Source organism: Spermophilus citellus, assembly GCF_964194105.1.
Source record: "Spermophilus citellus genome assembly, chromosome: 15".
NCBI classification, from domain to species: Eukaryota; Metazoa; Chordata; class Mammalia; order Rodentia; family Sciuridae; genus Spermophilus; species Spermophilus citellus.
In genome coordinates, this window is record NC_138195.1 from 97,558,166 (window position 1) to 97,579,406 (window position 21,241).

General features: G+C 52.1%; 2 protein-coding genes across 3 annotated transcripts; both read left to right on the top strand.

The window, feature by feature from the left end:
* Positions 1-322: 322 nt before the first annotated feature.
* On the top strand, positions 323-8,877 carry PAOX (polyamine oxidase). 2 transcript variants are annotated; one of them, XM_081266983.1, is made up of 7 exons: positions 323-573; positions 1,059-1,545; positions 2,238-2,437; positions 4,334-4,586; positions 6,286-6,398; positions 7,107-7,264; positions 8,509-8,877. In XM_081266983.1, the coding sequence occupies exons 1-7, from the start codon at positions 393-395 to the stop codon at positions 8,650-8,652; spliced, it is 1,536 nt and encodes a 511-aa protein (XP_081123109.1). In that variant the 5' UTR covers positions 323-392; the 3' UTR covers positions 8,653-8,877. The 2 variants fall into 2 exon arrangements, with proteins under 2 accessions (XP_081123109.1, XP_081123108.1); XM_081266982.1 differs by having other exon boundaries at positions 324-573; positions 6,283-6,398.
* A 1,982-nt stretch (positions 8,878-10,859) lies between these two features.
* Positions 10,860-21,221, top strand: MTG1 (mitochondrial ribosome associated GTPase 1). Its single transcript, XM_081267291.1, has 11 exons — positions 10,860-11,052; positions 11,356-11,420; positions 13,186-13,290; positions 14,641-14,721; positions 15,116-15,172; positions 15,391-15,481; positions 17,062-17,123; positions 17,532-17,628; positions 17,998-18,079; positions 20,345-20,457; positions 20,813-21,221. Exons 1-11 carry the CDS (start codon positions 10,944-10,946, stop codon positions 20,998-21,000), a joined length of 1,050 nt encoding a protein of 349 aa, XP_081123417.1. The 5' UTR covers positions 10,860-10,943; the 3' UTR covers positions 21,001-21,221.
* The last annotated feature ends 20 nt before the right edge of the window (positions 21,222-21,241 follow it).

The following is a 21,241-nucleotide window of genomic DNA, read 5'->3' on the forward strand; positions in this document are numbered from 1 at the left end:
CACTCCAAACCCCGGTTCTGCTGCCCCCAGCTCCAGGCGCCGAATGACCCACCCATGTGCGCCGCCGAAACTGGCCAGCAGAAAGGCGCCCCTAGTGTCCAGTTCTCCAGGGTGGCAGGCGTAACTCGGAGGCTAGCGGAGGCAGGAGAGGCTAGGGTCACACTGTGCGCTCTCCACCCGCAGACCTCTGCCCCTGCCCCACTCATCCGCTCCCTCTGCTCCCCGCAGGGCCCCAGCCCTCAGGCTCCGCCTCATTAGGCCCCGCCCCGCCCTCAGGCCCCGCCCTCGACCGCCTCCTCACCAGGCCTCACCCGGCCCTCAGGCCCCGCCCCCCATTCGCTCCAAACCCGGCCCCCGGCGTCAGGTCCCGCGGCTGGACGCTAGCACCAGCCATGGCGTCAGGCGGCGATGGCGCGGAGGCCTCGGGCGGCCGGCGGGTGCTGGTGGTGGGCGGCGGCATCGCGGGGCTCGGAGCGGCCCAGAGGCTCTGCCGCCACCCGGCCGCCCAGCTTCTGCGGGTCCTGGAAGCCACGGCCTGCGCCGGGGGTCGCATCCGCTCGGAACGCCGCTTCGGTAACCGCCTCGGACCCTTTCGCGGAACCCCTTCCTGATCCCCGCTCCGGAGCCCAGTCCACTTCACCAGGGCACCAGGGCGTCAGGCCGGTGGCCTCACCCACACAGCCCAAGCTCTCTGGGCGCGAAACCTGACCCAAAGCTAGTCAGGAGGCGTCTGGCCCGGGGAAGGCAGCCCAGGGCCCTGCACCGTGCCGCTCCAGCCCAGGGTCGTTCCAGGCACCCTCTCTTTCCCTCCAAGTCTTTCCTATAAGTGCCCTGCGGAGGCAGGTGCGGCCAGCAAGCACCTCTCCTGGGTGATCCCCTTAAGCCAGGTCTGTCAGAGTCCTGCCAATGGGAACTACCTGGCCCTCGAGGACAAAATCGATGGCTGTCATGGGAAGCGTGGCCCTTCAAGTTGGTCTTCAGAGCCTGCTTGGGAAGCGGAGGGCTGGGGTGACCTTTCTGAAGAGGGGACCTCCAAATGGCATTTCCTCTGCCCCCAGGTGGCGTGGTGGAGGTGGGTGCACACTGGATCCACGGGCCCTCCCAGGGCAACCCTGTCTTCCAGCTGGCTGCTGAGTATGGTCTCCTAGGGGAGAAGGAGTTGTCCAAGGAGAACCAGCTGGTGGAGACAGGTGGGCATGTGGGCCTGCCTTCTGTGTGCTGTACTAGCTCCGGGGCACGTGTGAGCCTTGAGCTGGTGGCAGAGATGGCCAGTCTGTTTTACGGGCTGATAGACCAGACCCGGGAGTTCCTTCATGCAACTGAGACCCCAGTGCCCAGCGTTGGGGAGTACCTCAAGAAGGAGATCAGCCAGCAGGTAATCGGCTGGACAGAGAATGAGGAGACCAGGAAGCTCAAGTTGGCCATCCTGAACACCTTCTTCCACGTGGAGTGCTGCTTGAGTGGCACCCATAGCATGGACCTGGTGGCCCTTGCGCCCTTTGGAGAGTACACCGTGCTGCCAGGGCTGGATTGCACCTTCTCTGGGTATGGATGTGGCCCTGCCTCCCCAGAAAGCCCTCTGTACACCCCAGGGCCAAGGGGCTGGCTGGACTCTGTTCTCTGACTTTGAGAGGCAGAGGAGGTGGGGGAAGACTAGAGATATTTGCCCTTCCCATTCAGAAAAACCAGTCACTATTTTTCCTAGCTTTGTTTACTTAAGCAAAAGAGAGTTATTTTTCAAAAGCACAACTGGGAGAGGAAAGATATGTTGGAATGCCTTCTCTCTCCTGTCCCTGAGGCCTCTTAAGTACAAAGTGCTAACAGAGGGGCTTCAGCTGCAGAGTGCCAGGCAGGCCTCTCCCCTGTGACAGGGTGGCTTTGCAGGGCTGATCCACTGGACTCTCAGAAGTCAGCCCTGAGGCTTCTGCCCAGGAGATGGGCATTTGTGACTCAAGAAATGTGCAGACACAGAAGTCTTGGGTGGTTAGGAGGGAGCCCTGGTTCTCCATGCTTACCTGGACAGCTTTGTGTCCATTATCTCAGGAAGGTGGTGTTAACATTCCTGTGGCTGACAGGAAAACCACAGGAGCTGCTCCCCACTTCTGGGCAGACTCTGCACCTACCTCCCCATGCCTGGCTGGGAGTGGTGCTCCGTTTGACATCTGTGGGAGCTTGGAGGACTTATTTCCATCAGACTTATGGTTCTCTTAAGCAATTCCGACATCTCTCTCTCCTAGGGGCTACCAGGAACTTACCAACTGCATCATGGCCTCCTTGCCGAAGGACGTGATGATTTTCAACATGCCTGTGAAGACTATTCACTGGAACGGGTCCTTCCGGGAGGGCACATTTCCTGGGGAGGCCTTTCCTGTGTTGGTGGAGTGTGAGGATGGCAGCCGCCTTCCAGCACATCACGTCATTGTCACCGTTCCCTTAGGTAGAGTCCACTTTCAGTCCCAATACCCCTCCCTGGTACAATGGCCTCAGGCTGCATAGGCTCTGGGATGTTTGCTGGGCTGTGGGCTCCCATTCTTACTCTGATAATGTTTGGATAGATGGAAGGAACCACTCTCATGTTTGTAGCAATTGCCTGCCTTGGGTTAAGGGTTTCACAGTAAGAAAATGCAAGAAAAGTAAGCTCTGCTTGTTTGGTGGGCCGGGGGTGGGGTGGGTGGGGGGGTGGGGGGGTGGGGGGGTAGGGGGGGGGATTGGAAAGGCTGGAACTGCGTTGTGAAGTTTCGCTTTCTTGGGGAGGAAAGGGCAGGAAGAATCTGATCTGCAGATTAGGTCCTGTGGGGATCCTTGGGCCCAAGGATCTGCCCAATCTGCCCAATTCCAGATCTGGTACTTTACACCTAAGTGTGTGAGCCAAAGTTGTTTGGCTATTTGATAGCAGTGGGGCTGGCTGGAGGTGGAGTGGCCAGCGTAATTGCTGTGGGCTGGACTTGGGCTTTGTGTGTGTGTCAAACCCATGGATCTGTGTTTCTGTTGGGTCTTTTATTCCTTTAGTGCAGCTTCAGGAAGTGTCTGCCACTCCCTGCTGTTGGACAGCTTTGAACATGTAGGTGATGAGAGCAGTCACTTGATTGCCCAAGTCAGGGCAAGTGCCAGAGCTGACTTGGGAGTCTAGGTTTGGTTGAGGGTGTGAGATGAAAGCCCTGAGGTGGCTGCAGCTGCCATGCTATGTGCCCGGGATGGACAAGATTGTGCTATTCTCACAAATGGAATCATACTGGGAATATTAGCATCTGCTCTGCTTCCCTTTTTTTAAAAAAATATTTTTTTAGTTGTTGATGTACTTTTATTATTTATTTATTTATATGTGGTGCTGAGTATCAAATTCAGTGTCTCACAAATGCTAGGCAAGTGCTCTACCACTGAGCCATAACCCCAGCCACAGCTTCCTTTGTTTTTAACAGAGCTTTCTATATCTCCAAATCAGCATGTATGGATCTGTTATGAGTCCTTTTTGTTGAACACCAATGGCTTAATTCATGTACATCTGCAGTTCATGCTAACCAAGCTGCTAGGGCTGAACCCTGGGTATGTGGTCAGTAGATTGACCTGACCCCTGTGTCCACATTGTTCACAAGGCAGTGCTCCAGGCTTATGTCTGCTTTTAACCACATGGTAGTTAATCATAGTGATGGACGTGCAGTGGTCCTCACGCCTGTGTCTGTGTGCATTGGAGACTGAGTGGCTGGTCTGAAAGTAGATTCCAGCTGGGAGTTGCTGGCTGAAGATCTGGACAGGGTGACCCCCCCTGTGTCCCCATGACCACACAAGGGAGCCCTGTCCCCATTCACTGCCTGTTGATGACCTTGCTGTTTGCTGCTGGTTGTTCCTCCTTTCCTCGCTGACTTTGGGAAATTGGCTTGCCGTCACGTGCTGCATATGTTCCATCACCTCATTTGACTGTGCTATTGTTTGTTGTTCATCCTCTTGTCTATCTCTGGACTGAAGTTACATTTTTGCCATGCAGACTAATTTTTATATAGCTTCTGATGTGGTATGGGCCTATATGTTTAACTGATCTCAAGCCACATGGCTTGTAGAGTGGAGAGACAGAAGGCTCAAGAATGAACTTTCCTGCAAAGCAGTGTGTGGGTTCCCTCATGCAAACTGCTCCACATGACCAGTGGTGGCCACTGGGCCTGTAGTATTCCTTTAGAGTCCCAGTGGGCAGGGCCAGCCTCGTCTCTGTGTCCCCAGGGTCCTGAATGAACATGTGGCATGTTTAGATGCCTCACTGTCATTCAGGCTGGGATCTTGTTGGCACAAATTCTAGTTTCAGGACTATGTGGTGTGAATCACATCTAATTCTGAATTCCAGGTTTTCTCAAAGAACAACAGAATGCCTTCTTTGATCCTCCACTGCCTGCTGAGAAAGCAGAAGCAATCAGGAAAATAGGCTTTGGGACCAACAACAAAATCTTCCTGGAGTTTGAGGAGCCCTTCTGGGAGCCCGACTGCCAGCTCATCCAGGTGGTATGGGAGGACACATCACCCCTTCAGGACACAGCTCCCTCAATGCAGGATGCTTGGTTCAAGAAGCTCATTGGCTTCTTGGTCCTGCCACCCTTCGGGTATGTCTGTGTCCTAAGGGCTCTGAGGGAGGCTGGCCCATTCACTAGGTCTGTCTGCTTGAGAAAACAACACGTGGGGCTCTCTGCCAGCCATTTCTGAGGGCTTAATGGGTGGGGGGCCATGAGCCTTCAAGGGGCTGACTACTGACATCCTGGGCCTGACTCCTGCAGGGACAGATGGAGGTTAACTGCACACAGGTTATCAGTGTCTCAAAGGGCCAGAATGTGCTGGTGGATTGAAGGAATGTTTGATTCCATTGCACTTACTGGGATTCTGTAGGAAACTGGGACTTGTTGATGCAGAAGAAATTTGAAATATGGGTCTGTTCATTTTTGGGGAGAGATGATACTTGAAGGGGATGCAGTTACTGAATACTTATAAGTAATGGATCAAGCACCATAGGGGAAGGCTTGACTTCATGGTCCAGCAGCATAACATATTTAGCTGGTGCTAATTCAGGAAGTAGCACCAGGCATGATCAGAGGGTGGGGCTCACACTTTTAGGGTGAGACAGAACAGGCAGTGTTCTGTGGTCTTGTGGCAAAGAGAAGTTTATATTATACTCAAGGACCTTATTTCCAGCATGAAAGACTAGGGACCCAGATGGGAGCAGGAGGCGTGGCCTCTGAGCAGCCCTTCCACTATCCCCTCTCATTGAAGAGAAAACTTACTTTCAAGAGTTTGGAAACCAGTGTGGCAGGTGATGTGTGGCTCTCAGACTTGTGGCCAGGATCCCTTTATAAAGTGGTGAGGATCTCAAGAGCTTTCATCTATGGGGATCATGTCTGCACTTACCATGTGAGAAACTGAAACTCAGAAATTTAAAGGTATGTCTTATTTAAGATGACAGTAATAAACGTATTCCATAGCATTAGTAGCATTTCACAATTAAAAATAACTATATTTCTCAAACAAATTTGATGAGAAGGGTGGTGGAGTTTGCTTGTCTGCAGATCTCTTGGAGTCTGGCCCCAGAGTTGCTGTTCTCAAAGCTGCTGCTGGGTTTGCCCTGCAGCGGTGTTTTGTTTTGGTGGACAGGAAGAGGGCCGAGCTACACAGACTTGCAGCTGGAAGGAGGGAGTAGTGAGTCACAGCTTTCAGACAGCTGTACCATTCAACATGTGGTGGTTCTTGAGGCCCAGGCGTGGAGTCTGAGGCCATATCCAGGGACTTTGCACTTTGTTCCACTGAAGTCCATTCGTCTGTCCGGCACTTTGAATGGATCCTTCACCGATCTCTGATTTTGGTCATTCAGAAAATATTGGTTCTTGCAATCTTCCAAATGTTGACACATTTTGTTATATAATAAGAAAAAGTTTGGAGCTGGGCATGTGGCACAATGGTAGGAGGCTTGCCTAGCACCCGTGAAACCCTGTCACCACCAATCTCAGAAAAGTCTCTTGGTGAGGACCCCGAGTGAAGCCAGCATAGTCAGCACTGTTTACTGCACATGTGTATGGCCATGCTCACAGCGCCCCGCATCTCGCGTCACGTCACTGCCAGTGCACATCTTTGCAAATGATGGCCGGAGCAGCAAACATCATCTTGGCGTTATGCAGTTGCTCAGACCCTTAGAGCGCTGCCCTGGAAAGCTCTGGGACACTGTGTGGGTGTGGTGGGGCCCACAGAGTGTGGGTCCTTGCAGAGGGACAGCAGAGCTGGGCTAGCTGTGGCTCTTCTATGGTCTCTTTCCAGCAGGTCTGTGCATGTGCTCTGCGGCTTCATTGCTGGCTTGGAGTCTGAGTTTATGGAGACTCTGTCTGATGAAGAAGTACTTCTCTCTCTAACCCAAGTGCTCCGGAGAGTGACAGGTGCTTAACTCGCCAAAGCAGATTTACCTGCCTTGTGCTGTTGGGTAATCTGTAGGCAGGAAGTTTACATTTCAGAACAGAGAACTAAATCAGCTCTGTGCATCTCCAGGACAGCCCTTGCTCCTCCTGGTGGAGTCAATAACATTCTTATCATGGAGGAGCTAAAATGCCTTTATAAACACTTACTACTTCTTTTTTCTAAAATCTGCCACCAAAATAAATGCTGTTTGTCCTTTAACTGAGACTTTCAGGTGAAGAAGCTGAGGCTCAGAAAAGTTGCTCAGGCAGCCAAGGGTCAGTTGGTTAGCAGGGCCTTTGGCTCAGTGGTGTTGGCCCTGGCTGTGTTTGCAGCATTCAGCAGAGCAGCTGAGAAGGGAAGAGCCTCTTAGGAACAGTCTTGAAGCTGGACACAGTGGTGCATGCTCTGTAGTCCCAGCAGCTCTAGAGTCTGTGGCAGGAGGATTGCAAGTTCAAGCAAGGCCAGCCTCAGCAACTTAGTAAGACTGTCTCAAAATAAAAAATGAAAAGGACTGAAGATTAAGCACCCCTGGTTCCATCCCCAGCACCAGGAAAAAGAAAGAAGGAAAGCACTTGGTGGTTCAGTTTTTCCCTAGCCAGTGTCTTTCACTTTAAATTCCTCAGTCTTTAAAATGAATACCAGACACATGATTGAGGGATCCAGGTTGACATGCTACATCTCTGGTTCAGGAAACCCACAGCTGCCTGCGCCTAAGAGTGTGCTGAGGTCTTGCTGGCATAGTGCCCCATACACCCGGGGTTCCTACAGCTACGTGGCCGTGGGCAGCACTGGAGATGACATAGACCTGCTGGCCCAGCCTCTCCCTGTGGATGACTCCAGCACCCAGGTATGATGGCAGGCCCTGGTGGGGTACCAGCATCCCACTGCAGATCTAGTCCCTGTGAAGACCCAGAGGCACTGGAGTACGAGTGAGTGGTGGGTAGGGCTGGACCTCCAGACTCAGCCATTTTCTTTTCAAAATTAAAAGTTAATTTAAAAGTACATTGGTTATATCAAAACTATATATGAAAATAGTTTCAAGATCATAATTCTACAATACTGGCTAACAAAGTGAAACAAAAGTAGCTGATGGGCAACTCATCCCCTACCCAGACTATTCTTTCAAACAATTTTTTTTAATTCTTTTTTGTGGTGCAGGGATAAACTCATAGTCCCATGCACGCTAGGCAAGGCTCTACCCCTAGCTACATCCTCAGCCCCTCAGCTGACTTGATCTCTAAATTTACTCTCTCTGTAAAGCACATGTTTATATTATCACTTTCAAAAAAAAAAAAATTGTGGAGGGGCTGGGGCTGTAGCTCAGTGGCAGAGCACTTGCCTAGCATTTATGAGGCATTGGGTTCAATCCTCAGCACTACATAAAAATAAATAAAATAGAGATATTCTGTCCATCTACAACTATAAAAAAATATGGAAAACATCAAATGTATACAGAAGTAGGCAGAAGCTTGCAGGGGCCTACCCTGTCCTCGGCAGCCTCCCTACCCATGGTTTCTGAGCATGGTCATACGCACATATATTATGTGTAACTCTAAACAATAAGGACACTCTTAATAAAAGTATGGTCGGGTGCAGCTCAATGTAGAGCATTTGCCTGGTGTGCACGAGGCCCGGGGTTCTAATCCTAGCACTACAAAACCATAACCACAACAAAAAGCCCAGCAAACATATGTAGCTGTACTATTACCACACTAAAAAAGAAACACTCTTGAGCAGCATCCAGTACTCACCATTCAGTTTTCCAGTCATCTTATGATCTTTTTTCAGCTCGTTTATTGGCCAAGTCACTTATTGGTCAACTTCTGCCCAGCTCATAGGCTCTAGCTTTTGTCTCCTTCTCTGTCTGCCGAGCTCTGGAGTCTCTCCTCATCCTCCTGGGGGACTCAGCAGTTCTGGTGAGGTCACTATTTACTGCCTCACAGCTTGGTTTCTCCAGGTGCTATTCACACCTGCACAGTCCAGGCATGAGGTCTCCTGCCAGTCTTGGGAGTGAATAGTGAGCATGGGGCTCTGTTTTCTGTTTCTGTGTCAGCTGTCTCAATTGCATCCAACCCTGACCCTTTTCTGCAGCTCCAGATCCTGTTTGCAGGGGAAGCCACACATCGGACGTTTTACTCTACAACGCATGGGGCCCTGCTGTCTGGCTGGAGGGAGGCTGACCGCCTCATTGGTCTGTGGGACCTGCAGTCCCAGCAGCCCCGGCCCCGTCTCTGAGCTCGGTTTCAACCTGGGTTGCTCCCTTGGGGGATGCTGGGACCTGCCTTCTTTCAGTCTGGCTTGAGATTCCAGGACCTCACTGACAGTCCTTTTTGGATAACTGGGTCACCTCATTTCTTATGTCTGTCACTGGAACCTGCCAGGATTGAGCTTGGACTGATCTGGAAGTCACTGGATGCCACTGCTAGTGGGGATGCTATGTACATAAAGCAATTAATGCCACCTCCTTTTGTCTAGAGTTGTCCTTGTACCTGGGGCTGCAAAAACTTCCACCTTTGTTCTTGCTGTGCTGCAGGCCAGGTTGGGGCCATGTCTCTGACCCTTTGGCCCCTAGTGTGTACTCTGTCCCGGGGTACCCTTGCCCCTCTCCCCTGATCCCTGGCATCTTAAGGTGCTCCCTGTGTTCCCATTGCTGCAGTCTGGGACTACAGTGTGGTTGGCGAGCCACCCCACCTTACCCATCAAAGATGCTGCATCAGGCACCCTCTGCACATGGGCTGGGCAAGGGCGAGAAACTGGAGAGATAGATGGTGCATGAGGCACCCCATCCTCACCTGGAGGTTCCAAGTTTTCTGGAGGAGGGGAAGATGGGGGAGTAGGTTGGTCAAGCACAGCAGTAGGCGTGGGGAGGGTATTGGGGAGCTAGACAGTACTGGCGTGGATCTGCTGGGTGCTTTCTATTTGGTCTCACTGCATCCTTATAGCAGTTCTGGGGGATAAGCCATGATACTCCTGTTTCACAGCAGAAGAGACCGAAAGCTCAGACTGAGTAACTATCCTGCACCAGAGCTCCATGGGCTCTTGACATTTCTCCTGGAGCACTATGGCCAGAGGGCAGGTGGGTATAGCTGGGGGGGCACTTTGTAGGGAGGCACAAGGACATCACAAGTCTGCTCCCCACCCCCACAGGCTGGGGGGCTGCTGGAGGGCTTGTGTGGGGGAGCTCCTGGCCTAGGTACCTCAGGACAGTCTGTTCATCCCCATTTGGTTTTAGAATCTGGAAGGAAGGTCTCAAGGCCACACCCCTCCAGAGCTGCCAGGCTTATGCCCTTACCTCTGCAGCCCAGCCCAGCTCTGCCTGGCCCTTCCTTTCTCATACTTCATGTCTAGGTTTATCAGTCCTCTAGGGCATGCCGTGACCCCTAGATGGCCCAGAGACTACTCAGGCTCCCCCCATAGCATGTCATATCCAGTGCTTTGTAGAGTCCTTGCTGCCTTGTGCTGCATGAGGCACCTGCCAATCAGACTGGTGTGGGAAACATTCAACAACGCTTTGTTATAGTTTATGGTCCCAGGATATGAAAGTGCAGCTTTCTTCAAGGGCAAAGATCTTCATTGTTGATTTTGAAGTTTCACCAGTTCACATGCCTTGAGGAAACATTTCTGTTTTCACAGACCCAGGCTGCCCTCTCTTTGTAAGAAAGAGAGGCTCTGAATGCCTCATTGGGAAGGGCTCTGCTGTGTACTGTGGGGACCCAGATCCAATCCAGGAGCAGCCTTAGGAGCTCAGTGTTAGAGGTTAAGCATCATAACATCATAACATGGTAATCTGAGAATGTGTAGTGTTTAGGACATTGTTTCAATGATGCCATTGGAGGGAGGCTCTTGTAGCCCTTTTGGGGTGAGTGGTTTGGCCTGCTCACATGGGGGCAGCCTGGTCAGGCTCATCTTGTCCTGCAGCCACGGAGCACTGCAGTCTCATTGTATTAATGGGTTTCATTTAGCATGGTTGCAGTCAGCGTTTGGAAGCATTGTTACACTAAACTTGGAGTATTGAAAAAGAAGTGGAGCTGTTTAAGTGTATAAGGTAAGTTTAAAGTATGATAGCGTTTTAAAACAAGTCTGAAAGAAGGGGCCAAACATTGACACGAAGTTTTGCTATATATACTCAGAATATGCTTAAGGGGCAACTGGGATTTTTCAGTTTTTAATTTTATTTTCTGCGGTGCTGGTGATAGAACTCGGGGCCTTGAGCATGCCAGGCAAGAGCTTCACCGCTGAGATGCATCCCAATCTCTGGATCTTTTTAAATCTAACTAGGGTTAATACGTGCCTTAATTGCTTAAGAAAAATCCCACAAAACCCAGAACCTGAGCGACAACTGCCCCGCCCCGCCCCGCCCCGCCCCGCCAAGGGGGCCCGCCTGTACGGGCTTCCTCACGGCCAGGACAGTGGTGTGCGCATGCGTAACCGCGCGGCTGCGCCCTGGAGCGCCGGAAGCGCGGCTGTGGCAGGGTCGCGGGCCGGGCGGAGGCTGTGCACCGAGGGCGCTTCCGGGACGCGATGCCATGCGGCTGTCCGCCGTCGCGCTGCGCGCGGCCGGAGCCGCCTGGCGCGAGTGCTTCCCCCTGCAGGGCCGCGACGTGGCCCGCTGGTTCCCGGGCCACATGGCCAAGGGTGAGGTCGGGCGGGAGGCGCGCTGCCCGGGCGGCGCTCGGCGCGGGAGAGCAGCGGGGCCGCTCCGGGCGCAGGGCTTCCCGCTGCGGTCTGGCAGCGCTGTCGCTCTTCTGTGGACGTTTGCCCCGTCTCGGAGTCTCCAGTTGTACACCAAGTTCGGCCCTGTGCGGCCGGCTGAGGGACCTTGTGGGGACCTGACTCCACCAGGGGCGTTCACTGGGTGGTGTCCTCCCTGACAGGCCGACTAAAACTGCCCCTCTGAAAGCTCGCGGGCCCCGCCCTTAGTGCTCTTGTGTTTTGCAGGGCTGAAGAAGATGCAGAGCAGTCTGAAGCTGGTGGACTGTGTCATCGAGGTCCATGACGCCCGGATATCCTTTCGCCGCGCAGTCGGGAGCCAGACTGTGCCTGAGACTGCAAGCAGGCAGTACTGGTCTCCGCCCACCTTTGCCTGGCCCTGGCCCGGTCAGCTGCCTGCAGCAGCCAGCGGCCTGACTTGTCCTTACTGTCATTTAAATCAGCGCTTTTATATGTTAGAAGTACCCGGAGGCTTTTAAACATGCTGGTTGCTAGGCCCCCTTTCAGATCACAGTCTGTGTTGCCGGGTCCAGGCCACATGTGTTCTGAAGCTCCACACCTGTGGTGTTGGTGCCTGAATGGGCCACTCAGGCTTTCCAGGGTACCCCACATGGAAATTTCTAGGTAGGGTATGAAAGCTGAGATTAAAGGTTCCTGCCAACCCGGGCTTTCCTCTTACCTGAGTGAATCATGGACAAGACTTGGTGATTGTGCTCATTAATTTGTTCTGCTCAGACCTGGTTTCCTCACTTTTGAAAAATGTGGAGGTTCTCCTGTGGTGGTGTTTGCCAGCTGTCACCAACCTGCCTGTGTAACCCCAGAAAAGCTGGGGATGCCAGCCCTATGGGCCTGTCCCTGTGGACCACCCAGGAATAGCCAGGTGCAAATGTGTGCCTGACCTCCACTGCCTGGAGTCTCTGGAAGTAGAAGTGGAGGATGACCATTTTCAGGGCTCAAAGGCTGGTTGGAACTTAAGTAACAAAATAGCAGGAATTTTTGCATTGGGCTGTAAATATATATCAATTTACTGACAGGCTGGTCAAAGGTGTTTACTGGCAATTATATGTCTGATTGTTCTTTAAACTTTATAACTTTTACCTTTTTTCCGTATTGGAGATTGAACCCAGGGCCTCACACATGCTAGGCAAGTGCTGTAATGGGCTACATTCCTGTTCCTATGTCTGATTATTTAAAAAATGAATAAAACCCATAGTCATTATTTAGTGTGTGTGATGACAGGACTTTTTTCCACCTTTCATCTCTAGAACATTCTGCTTTATCTAGGATATGGCAGGGAACCGGTATTGGAGAGTAACATCCTGGGAGAGAGTGCTGGAGGCTGGTGGATGACTGAAAGAGCAGAGACTTGGTCAGCACTGAGGGAGGGTCCCTTTGTGTGGCAGGTAGCGGTTAGAGTGGAAGCCTCACTAGGGCATGTCAGAGGCCTCTGGACTCTCAAAGCTAGACTCCCTTGGAGAGACAAGTTCTAGGAGAGCCAGGGGTCTCTACACAGTGAAGAAAGAAGCTGCTGCCTGCCTGTGTTCGTCTCACGTCCAGTCCCAGAGTCCCTGGCTGAGGGCAGTACTGAGAAGGCAGCATCTTCCTTGGGGGTCTCTGGGAGAAGGCCTCCCCTCCTGTAGGGTGGCAGCGACCCCCAAGTCCTTGGTGGCCATAGGTGGGTGGTACTTTGAGGTATTCTATGGGAGGTTCTCCCTGAATGATCAGGTCATTGTTTTGAGCCCAGGTGCCTTGGCAGCTAAATAGTAACTTGCTTATAAAACCTCCCTCTGAACTGGTTTCCCATTTGGGAAGCTGAGTGAAGCCGTTGCCTTGCTGACTGCCTGTCCTGGCTACTGCAGGAGGTACTGTCCTCAGCCTGAAGGGCAGAATCTGGGTTGGCTTGGCAGCCGCTAGGGTAAGAGAGTGGACTGGGCTGGCTCCTAATCTGAGATAGGGCTTTGTCCTCTGCCTTCAGCTCTTACTGACAGGAGGTAGATAAGGTAAAGTAGGTTCATGGGCTGGTAAAGCTTTGAGGAAATTTTGCCTTAATGTTGCCACATCCCACTTTCAGGCCGCAACCCTCTGTTTCAGGAGACCCTTGGACTAAAGCCTCACTTGCTGGTCCTCAATAAGATGGACTTGGCAGACCTCACAGAGCAGCGGGTGAGGGCCTTTCCAAAGGATGCCTGCAGAGCATGACACAGATGTTGCTGGACAGACTCAGAATCATCCAGGCTCAGTGTTCTCTCTCTAGGCGGGTTCTGCCTCAGAAACAGCTCTGCTTTTTTTTTTTTTTTTCCAGTTGGATACAATACCTTGATTTTATTTATTTATTTTTACGTGGTGCTAAGGATTGAGCTCAGGGCCTCCCATGTCCTAGGCGAGCGCTCTACCGCTGAGCCACAACCCAGCCCACATCTGTGCTTTTCAGGAGGACTTGACAACAGAACAAGAAAAGCAGAGGCACCACCTCCAGTAATATTTCCAGTCTCCATGTTTCCTTTTCCCCTGGGCCTTGTGTCCCCATTCTGCTTAGCTCTGGAGAAATCTGTTAGCTACTTGGGGCCTGCCTTCCCCACCCCCAGTCCTTCTACCCTCTAGATCACAGGGTGTACAGAAGGCAGCTGGCAGCAGAAAACCTGGGTTCAGGCTGGGGAGCATGGATGTCTGGGGGCATTGCAGCCATCACAGAGACCAGAGCTGCCCAGCACAGTGTGCTTGGCATCCTGATCTTGGATGTCTACTTGCAAATGCTCAGAATTGACACCATTTCCCCAGGAGGTGGCAGTGTGCCACTGGAGGCCGCCACAGCTGAGCCTTCCCTTAGGCCCTTCTGAAACCATGAATGCTGTGTCTACTTTGCCCCACGTGGTGGCCTCTGGCCAACAGTGATCACTGCAGCTGAGGAACTGACTTTCACATCTTACCTAGTTTTAATTAAGTTTGAGAAGCTGCATGAGGCCAATGCCTGCAGCTCTGGACATCGCTAGTCTAGTCTGGAGGTCTGTGATGGCTGCAGCACCCCCAGGTGTCTGCACTCACCAGCCTGACCCTAGGTTTTCTGTGGTTGGCTGCCTTCAGCACACACAGTGATCTGGAAACTGGAAGGGCTGGGGAAGGTGTGGGAGGTCCAGTTTCTCCAGAGCCAAGCCGAATTGGGCACAGGTGGGAGGGTACTTTCTGTGTGACCAGGAAATGTGGAGGCTGGAAATGTTATTGGAGGTGCTGCTTCTGCTTTTCTTGCTCTGTGGTTGAGACCTTTGCTAAGTGGTGTCACGGTCTTAAATTCAAGGCAATTTTTAAAAAGTTGTTAGCAGCATGGAAATTTCCTTGCTGCAGCAGCAGCAGTGCCTTCATTTTCCTAGGTGACTGGCACACCCCGGTGGCCTGCAGAGCTGAGGTGGCTCTGAGCAACGGTGCTCCTGGCCAACTGTTCCTTGGAGCTCAGTCCTGGAGTTTGATTGTGCCACCCATATTTGCATTTAATATGTAAAATGTCAATATTTCTTTTAGAAAATTCAGCAGCACTTAGCAGGAGAAGGCCTAAAACATGTCATTTTTACAAACTGCATAAAGGATGAGAACATCAAGCAGGTAGGCCTTTTTCTGCTCACATGTTTCTGCTTTGTAACATTATTTTATAAGAAGCAGTTTTGGGGAAGATCCTGGGGTTGGCTTCTGCTTTCCAGGGATGTGGGCAGTCAGCCAGAGTATAGCTGTCCTAGAAGCCCCCTGGGGAGCCACCTATTCCTCCCTAGTGTAGGGGTGGGGACAGTCTGCTTCTGGGTCTGTGATCTGGGCACTTGAGAGTACTACCTTCAGAAATTCAGGCAGGTCAGGCCTCCCTGTCAGCTGCTGGAGTCTGTGTGTGAGGTCCGTGTCTCCTGATGAGTGGCAGGGAGAGAGTCCCTGATGCTGGTGTGTGGAGGTGGCTGCAGGGGGGTGCATTAGAGGATGTCAGGCTGAAATGAATGGCTTTTTGTTTCAGATAATCCCAAAGGTCATAGAACTGGTTGGGAGCAGCTACCGCTACCACCGATCAGAGGTTGGTTATGGGGCCCAGAGCTGGTAGTGGGCCAGCCCTTTCCTGCCTGTGAGAGGACGGGGAGTGCCCTAGCAGGAGGCTTGGCCTTTCTCCTGGGTCTCTTCAGCCAGCAGGGCTGGGTGGCCCATCAGGTGGTAGGTCTCTGCCTGACCTCCTTCCTGGGCTGAGAGTCCACGGCCTGGGCAGGATGGGGCTGAGGGTCTTCCCTGCCCCTGTAGAACCTGGACTACTGCATCCTGGTGGTTGGCGTTCCCAACGTGGGCAAGTCCTCCCTCATCAACTCCCTGAGGAGACAGCACCTCAGGACAGGTGAGCCTGCGCCCCCTGCTGCTGAATTGGCCTTTCTGCATCCGTGGGCTCTTCCGCCAGGACAGCAACAGAGAGGGCAGTGTGGGGGACAGCTGTTTGTTGCACTGGATTTGTTTTCTAATGGCTTTCATGTGGGATGGTTTTCTAAACTCGGTGGTTTTTGTTTTTCATTTGTTCAAAACCCTTTGGTGCAGATAATTCCACTTGCTATAGGGTAGAAGGTGCGGGGGGTGTTCTCATCCCAGGTTTCCTGGACTTAGTTTGGAAACCTGAGCCCTCAGCACTGGTCTCCTGCTCATCCTCATGTTTGATAAAAATATGGCCTGCTGTGCTCATTCACAGTGCCTTGACTGACCATTTTAAAGTTTAATGCTGGATCTAACTGTATTGATTTTGTTGTTCATGTTAGTATTACAGTGTTTATTAACAAATCTATTCACAGTATAAAATCTGAGAACTTTAAGCCATGCTGAACCATTATTCCAGAGAGTAATTTTGGGCATTAATTGGAGAGTTTTTAGTTATCTGGTGATCTGTTTTTTTTTTTTTTGGGGGGGGGGTGCACTGGGGCACTTTACCACTGAGCCACATCTTTTTTATTTTATTTTATTTTTTTTTGGTGCTGGGGATTGAACTCAGGGCTTTATGCGTGTGAGGCAAGCACTCTATCAACTGAGCTATATCCCAGCCCTCAGCCTTTTTTTAATTTTTTGTTTTAAGACAGGGTCTTGCTACGTTGCTTAGGGCCTTGCTAAGTTACAGAGACTGGCCTTGAATTTACAATCTTCCTGCCTTAGCCTCTTGAGTTGCTGGGATGACAGGCCTGTGCCACCATGCCTGGCCAGTCATCTGTGTATTTTCCTCTGTCCTTTTGTGGTCAGTGGCATTCAGTGTGTTCTTCGTGCTATTCAGCTATCCTCACTGTCCCCAGACTTACAGCAAGACAGCTCCTGGTCCCCCCACCCCCGCAGCCCTGGTCTGTGTCTGACCAGTCTGTGTCAGTGCAGCCCTCCTCTGACTGGCTCAGGCCATCAGCAGTGCAGTGCCCGTGTGCACTGTGTTGGAGCTCCTGTCAGAACTCTTTCTTCCTGAGGCTCCGTGTCCTCTGCTGTGTCTCCGCCAAAGCTTATTTGGATTCTTGCTCCTCTTACTCCTGAGTTGGTTTGGCAGTGGGTAGAGCAGTCCTTATGGCGTGCCCTCAGCTGGGACCTATGCAGTGGCCTTGGTATTCAGAGTCTGGGCAGGCTGGTCAGACCTGCTGTGGGCTGTTGGAAGGTGGGCAAGTCCAGGAGGGTGGGGAATGATGAGGGACAGCTCAGGTCTTGCTGTTGTGGGCCTTCCCAGCTCTGGGGAATGAGTCCTGGGCATTTGTCAAGCCTTGTGGCCCCTGTATCTGGTTTTTAAAAAGAGCCCCTGCGTGAGCTGTTGGGGCTAAATGTGGGTAATCATAGCCCTGGGAAGGTCGTTTGGCCTTTGGGGTTTTCATTCTGCTTGTCAAATGGGTTAGTTACACGTGTGTCTGACCGCGCGTTCTGTAGTTGTGTGTCTTGAACACACGAGAGCCCCCTTCTGTCTTACAGGAAAAGCTGCCAGGGTGGGTGGTGAGCCTGGGATCACCAGAGCTGTGATGTCCAGAGTCCAGGTGGGTCCTCTGTGGCCAGGCACAGGTGCTTGCCTGGTGCTGCTGAGCAACCTTGTCCTGCCCATGACCGTCCTTTCCCACACTCCACTGCATCTCCACTGGGTACTCACCTGTGCCAGGCACTGCCCTGTCCTGTTGCCCAGCCGCCAGGGCACCCCACTATCAGGAAAGAGCAGAGCCCACTCTCCACATGTTCCTTTTTGTTCTCCATGAGACCTAGTGCTCTTATTTATTCTCCAAATCGGGTGAATGAAAACCTCTGGCCACCCCTGTGCTTGGTGAAAATGATGACCCTTTGGGGATGGGTTTGCTCCTGGGCCCTCCCATGGAGCCTCTGAGGCCTAGTGTGTGGGGCCAGCCCATCAGGAGGCTGCTGTGGGGGCCTTACTGTGAACTCTGTCTACATAGGTGTGTGAACGGCCTCTGATATTCCTGATGGACACCCCTGGGGTGCTAGCTCCTCGGATTGGAAGTGTGGAGACGGGCCTGAAGCTGGCCCTGTGTGGTGAGCTAAGCCTGGTGCCCTCCCTCCTACCTCGAGTGCCCAACACTGACCTTGCCACAGACCTTCAGCAGGAGTAGTTGTTCCACTTTTGCCCTGGCTGCTACTAGATGCTTCTCAAAGCTTAGCTCACGGCAAAGCATGCTGGTTGCTATCTGACCCTGCCCAGTGAGAGTGACTTTCAGTCTCCCCTTTGACAGATGTGGGCAGTCAGACCTTATAGCAAAGGCTTAGCCCAGTGGGAGGAAGGTCAGAATGACAGCTGTGTTCTGTGGAGAGTCTCTGTAGCAGCTGAGACTGGGAGGGGCACAAGCTTGTTGGGGACACAGATGCCAGCTGTTGGATGTGCTCACCTTTGCTGCCATCTTCCAGGAACCGTGCTGGACCACCTGGTCGGGGAGGAGACCATGGCCGACTACCTCCTCTACACTCTTAACCGACACCAGCTGTTTGGGTGAGTGGCAGTGAGGGCAGGGCAGGGTGGGCAGCCCCTGCTTGCTTGTCCTGGCCAGGTGCGGCTCTAGACACAGCACACAGATACTGTAGACGTGATAATCTGCACACTGTTAAAAATTGGGTAAGTCTGACATGAATGCACTTGAGACCATCCGATAATCAAGAAAACAGGCACTCCCATTGCCCATTGTGCTTTGTAGTCTTCCCTTCCTGCCCTCTGTGCCCAGGCAGCCCTCTGCTGTCTGTCACTAGATATGTCACTAGAATTTTGCACAAACAAAAGATGCCTTTCTTTCAATTGGCTTGTTTGAAATTTATCTTTGTGTGATCTGCTAAGTGGTGCTCAGTGTTCAGACCTTGCAGTACGTTTATCCAGTCACCTGTGGGTGGACACCATGTTGTTTGCAGATCTTGGCCAGAGATTTACTTTTATTTAATGTCCAGAGAGTCAGCTTTTGGTTTCATTGACGTTCTCTGTTATCTTTCTGTTTTTTACTTCACTGATTTCAGTCTTTGTTGTTTCTTCATTTATACTTTGCTGATTTTCCTTCCATCTGTACTGCTGATTGTTGAGAAGGGCATTGAAGTCTTCACCCCTCACACACCAGTCTGCTTCCCTGGGAGTCCTCTTGCACTGTCATTGTGCATTTTGAGGCTCTGTTGTAGGTGCAGTAGTGTGCAGGGTGTTGTGAAGTGCTTCTTCATCTTCAGAGAGCTCTCTGTTCTGGGCCCCTTGTCCACAGCACAGAATGCTAGGTTCTTTTGATTGGTATTATCATGGTATATCCTTGCCCACCATTCTACTTTGTGCATTTGTCTTTATAGTAAAAGTGCATTTCTTATAGGCTGTGTAGAGTTTGGCCTTGTTTTTATCCAATGTGGCGGTCTCTACCTTTCCTATTAGATATTTAGACTATTTATGTTTTGTGTCATCGTTGATGGTTTGAATGTGTTATGCTGTTGGTTTTCTAGTTGTCCCAGGAGTTTTGTGTCTTCTCTGCCTTTTCTACCTCTTGACATCCAGCTCCATCTCTTTTGTTAGTCTGGTGCCTGTGGTCTTATGCTTCAGGTTTGCAGGAGTCTGAGGAGTCACAAGAGTCACCTGCAGCACTCAGGCAGGCCCTTTTCCTCATCTGATGAGCTTGCCACTGTCATCACACATTCCACCACTGCATGTTGGATAAGTCCTGCACACACTTTCCTTCTCTTCTGTTTGCATAAACAGTCATCTTTTAAGGAGACTCAGATGGTAAGAGGGGCACGTTATATGCTTACCTAGCACATTGCTGTTCAAGGTGCTGCTTGTTTCTTGAGTTCATCTGGTCTTTCACTGTGTGTGAAAGGATTTTCCTCAATCTTTACTGTGGGGCAGGTCTGCCTGGCCCCTCCCTCTGTGGGGTAGGTCTGCCTGCCCCCTCTCTCAGGGCAGGGGTCTGCTGAGATGTGTCCTTTTTAGCTCCTGTTGTCTGTCTCCTTTCACCTCACAGGGAGATGCTTTCCCTGTGGGCAGAGTTTTGGTGGGAAGGGTGGCCCAGCCTCGTGCTGGTTTTCCTCTGGTGAGGGGTCTGCTTCCTGCCCTCCTGTTCTTTGTCTTCATATTCCTCTGGCTGCTTTGAGTGACTTCTCCTGGTCACTCCTTGAGCAGTATGTGGGCCCTGCTGTGCTCTTCTTTGTGTTTCTGTGCTTTAGTGTGTTGGTTTCCGGTCTGTGTATTCATGTGTTTGTTTCACTTGGCTAATTTCCAGTGTTATTTCTTCCGTGTTTCTTTTGCCTTCTTCCTGCTCACCAGGGCTTGGGTGCCAGCTGCTGGGCACTTGGCCTGTGTGCTGCTTGCTCTGAGATGCTGGGTCCTGTCTGGGTCCTCGCTGGGTTTTGGTCACTTGTCTTCTGTGGTGTCTGGTCTGCTGTTCGTCCTATCTCATTGCTTCTCAGGACCCTCGAAGCTCAGATCCTTCCTTCTCTCATCATCTGTTCCTCAGCTCTTGTAACCACATGGCACGTGAATGTGAGTCTGTACATTCTGATACCTGCCACTTCTGGGTCCACTTCAATTTTTCTCTCATTTGGGATCTGACTTGCTTTGCAGGCTGGTCAGTGTTATCAGGTACCAGACTTTGGATCGCACCTTGTTGGGCCTTGGATCTTTCTTTCCTGAAGGAATTCTTGAGCCTCGTCCTGGGATACTCAGGAGCTTGGCCACCGGCTGCTCTGGGTTGTGGTCAGCAGGCCCCCAAGGTCTGATGTGGCTGTGGCCTGTGTGTAGGTACGTGCAGCACTATGGCCTGGACGGCGCCTCGGACGACATTGAGCGTGTGCTGAAGAGAGTGGCCATGCGGCTGCGGAAGACCCGGAAGGTGAAAGTGCTTACAGGCACCGGTGAGTGAGGCTGTGCTGTGCCACTCAGGGCCTGTGTGTCCCCTTGCTGTCCCTAGAGGAGGCAGGAGGAGGGAGGCGTGGGGGTTGCAACTTGCATGGGCGCTGGTGCTGTCCTGGGGTTGGGGACTGGGCAGAGGAGCTCGTGAAGTATCCAGAGAGAGAGGAGCTTGTAGTCCAGGCTCCAGAGTGTGGGACTGGCCCTGTCCCCTGTCCTTGGGTGGTGCTGAGCGGACATCATGCTCTTCTCTATGAACAGGCCTGGCCTGAGCTTTACTCACTGATGCCCAGTGTGACTGTCTTGGGGCTGGGCCATCCTTCTTGGAGGACCCTTTCTCATCAGACCCACTGTCTCTAGGGGATGTGAATGTCGTCCAGCCCAACTACTCTGCGGCAGCCCACGACTTCCTCCGGACCTTCCGCCGTGGGCTGTTTGGCCCGGTGATGCTGGACCGTGATGTTCTGCGGGACTGCCCCCATGCCACAGACTCGGCGCCTACTGCGTGGCAGATGGCTTCCCGGACCTCATGTGGACAGAGCGTTTGAGGCTTACGACTTCCCACTTTTTTCCAGAAGCAACCACGCTGGTCCCTTTGATTCAGGGCCCCACTTTCCCACTCAATGTGGCCTGGCGAGCCCTATGGAGCAGGCCTGCATGACTGGCCTGGTGAGGCGGTTCCTGTTTAGTGTCTCTAGGGAGAGGCTAATGCTGTCTCGAGGAGCTAAAGCTGTAATCTGTAATGTTTAGAGTTCTGGATGAAAAGATCTCTCTTCTGGCTCTTTCATT

Bases quoted from the DNA above. Each gene is read 5' to 3' on its own strand.
- PAOX (XM_081266982.1), top strand. From the start codon at position 393: ATGGCGTCAGGCGGCGATGGCGCGGAGGCCTCGGGCGGCCGGCGGGTG. The intron at 6,399-7,106 runs GTGCTTAACTCG...TCTCTGGTTCAG, and splicing joins AGTGCTCCGGAGAGTGACAG to GAAACCCACAGCTGCCTGCG. The intron at 7,265-8,508 runs GTATGATGGCAG...CCTTTTCTGCAG, and splicing joins TGGATGACTCCAGCACCCAG to CTCCAGATCCTGTTTGCAGG.
- MTG1 (XM_081267291.1), top strand. From the start codon at position 10,944: ATGCGGCTGTCCGCCGTCGCGCTGCGCGCGGCCGGAGCCGCCTGGCGC. The intron at 15,173-15,390 runs GTTGGTTATGGG...CTGCCCCTGTAG, and splicing joins ACCGCTACCACCGATCAGAG to AACCTGGACTACTGCATCCT. The intron at 17,124-17,531 runs GTGGGTCCTCTG...CTGTCTACATAG, and splicing joins CTGTGATGTCCAGAGTCCAG to GTGTGTGAACGGCCTCTGAT.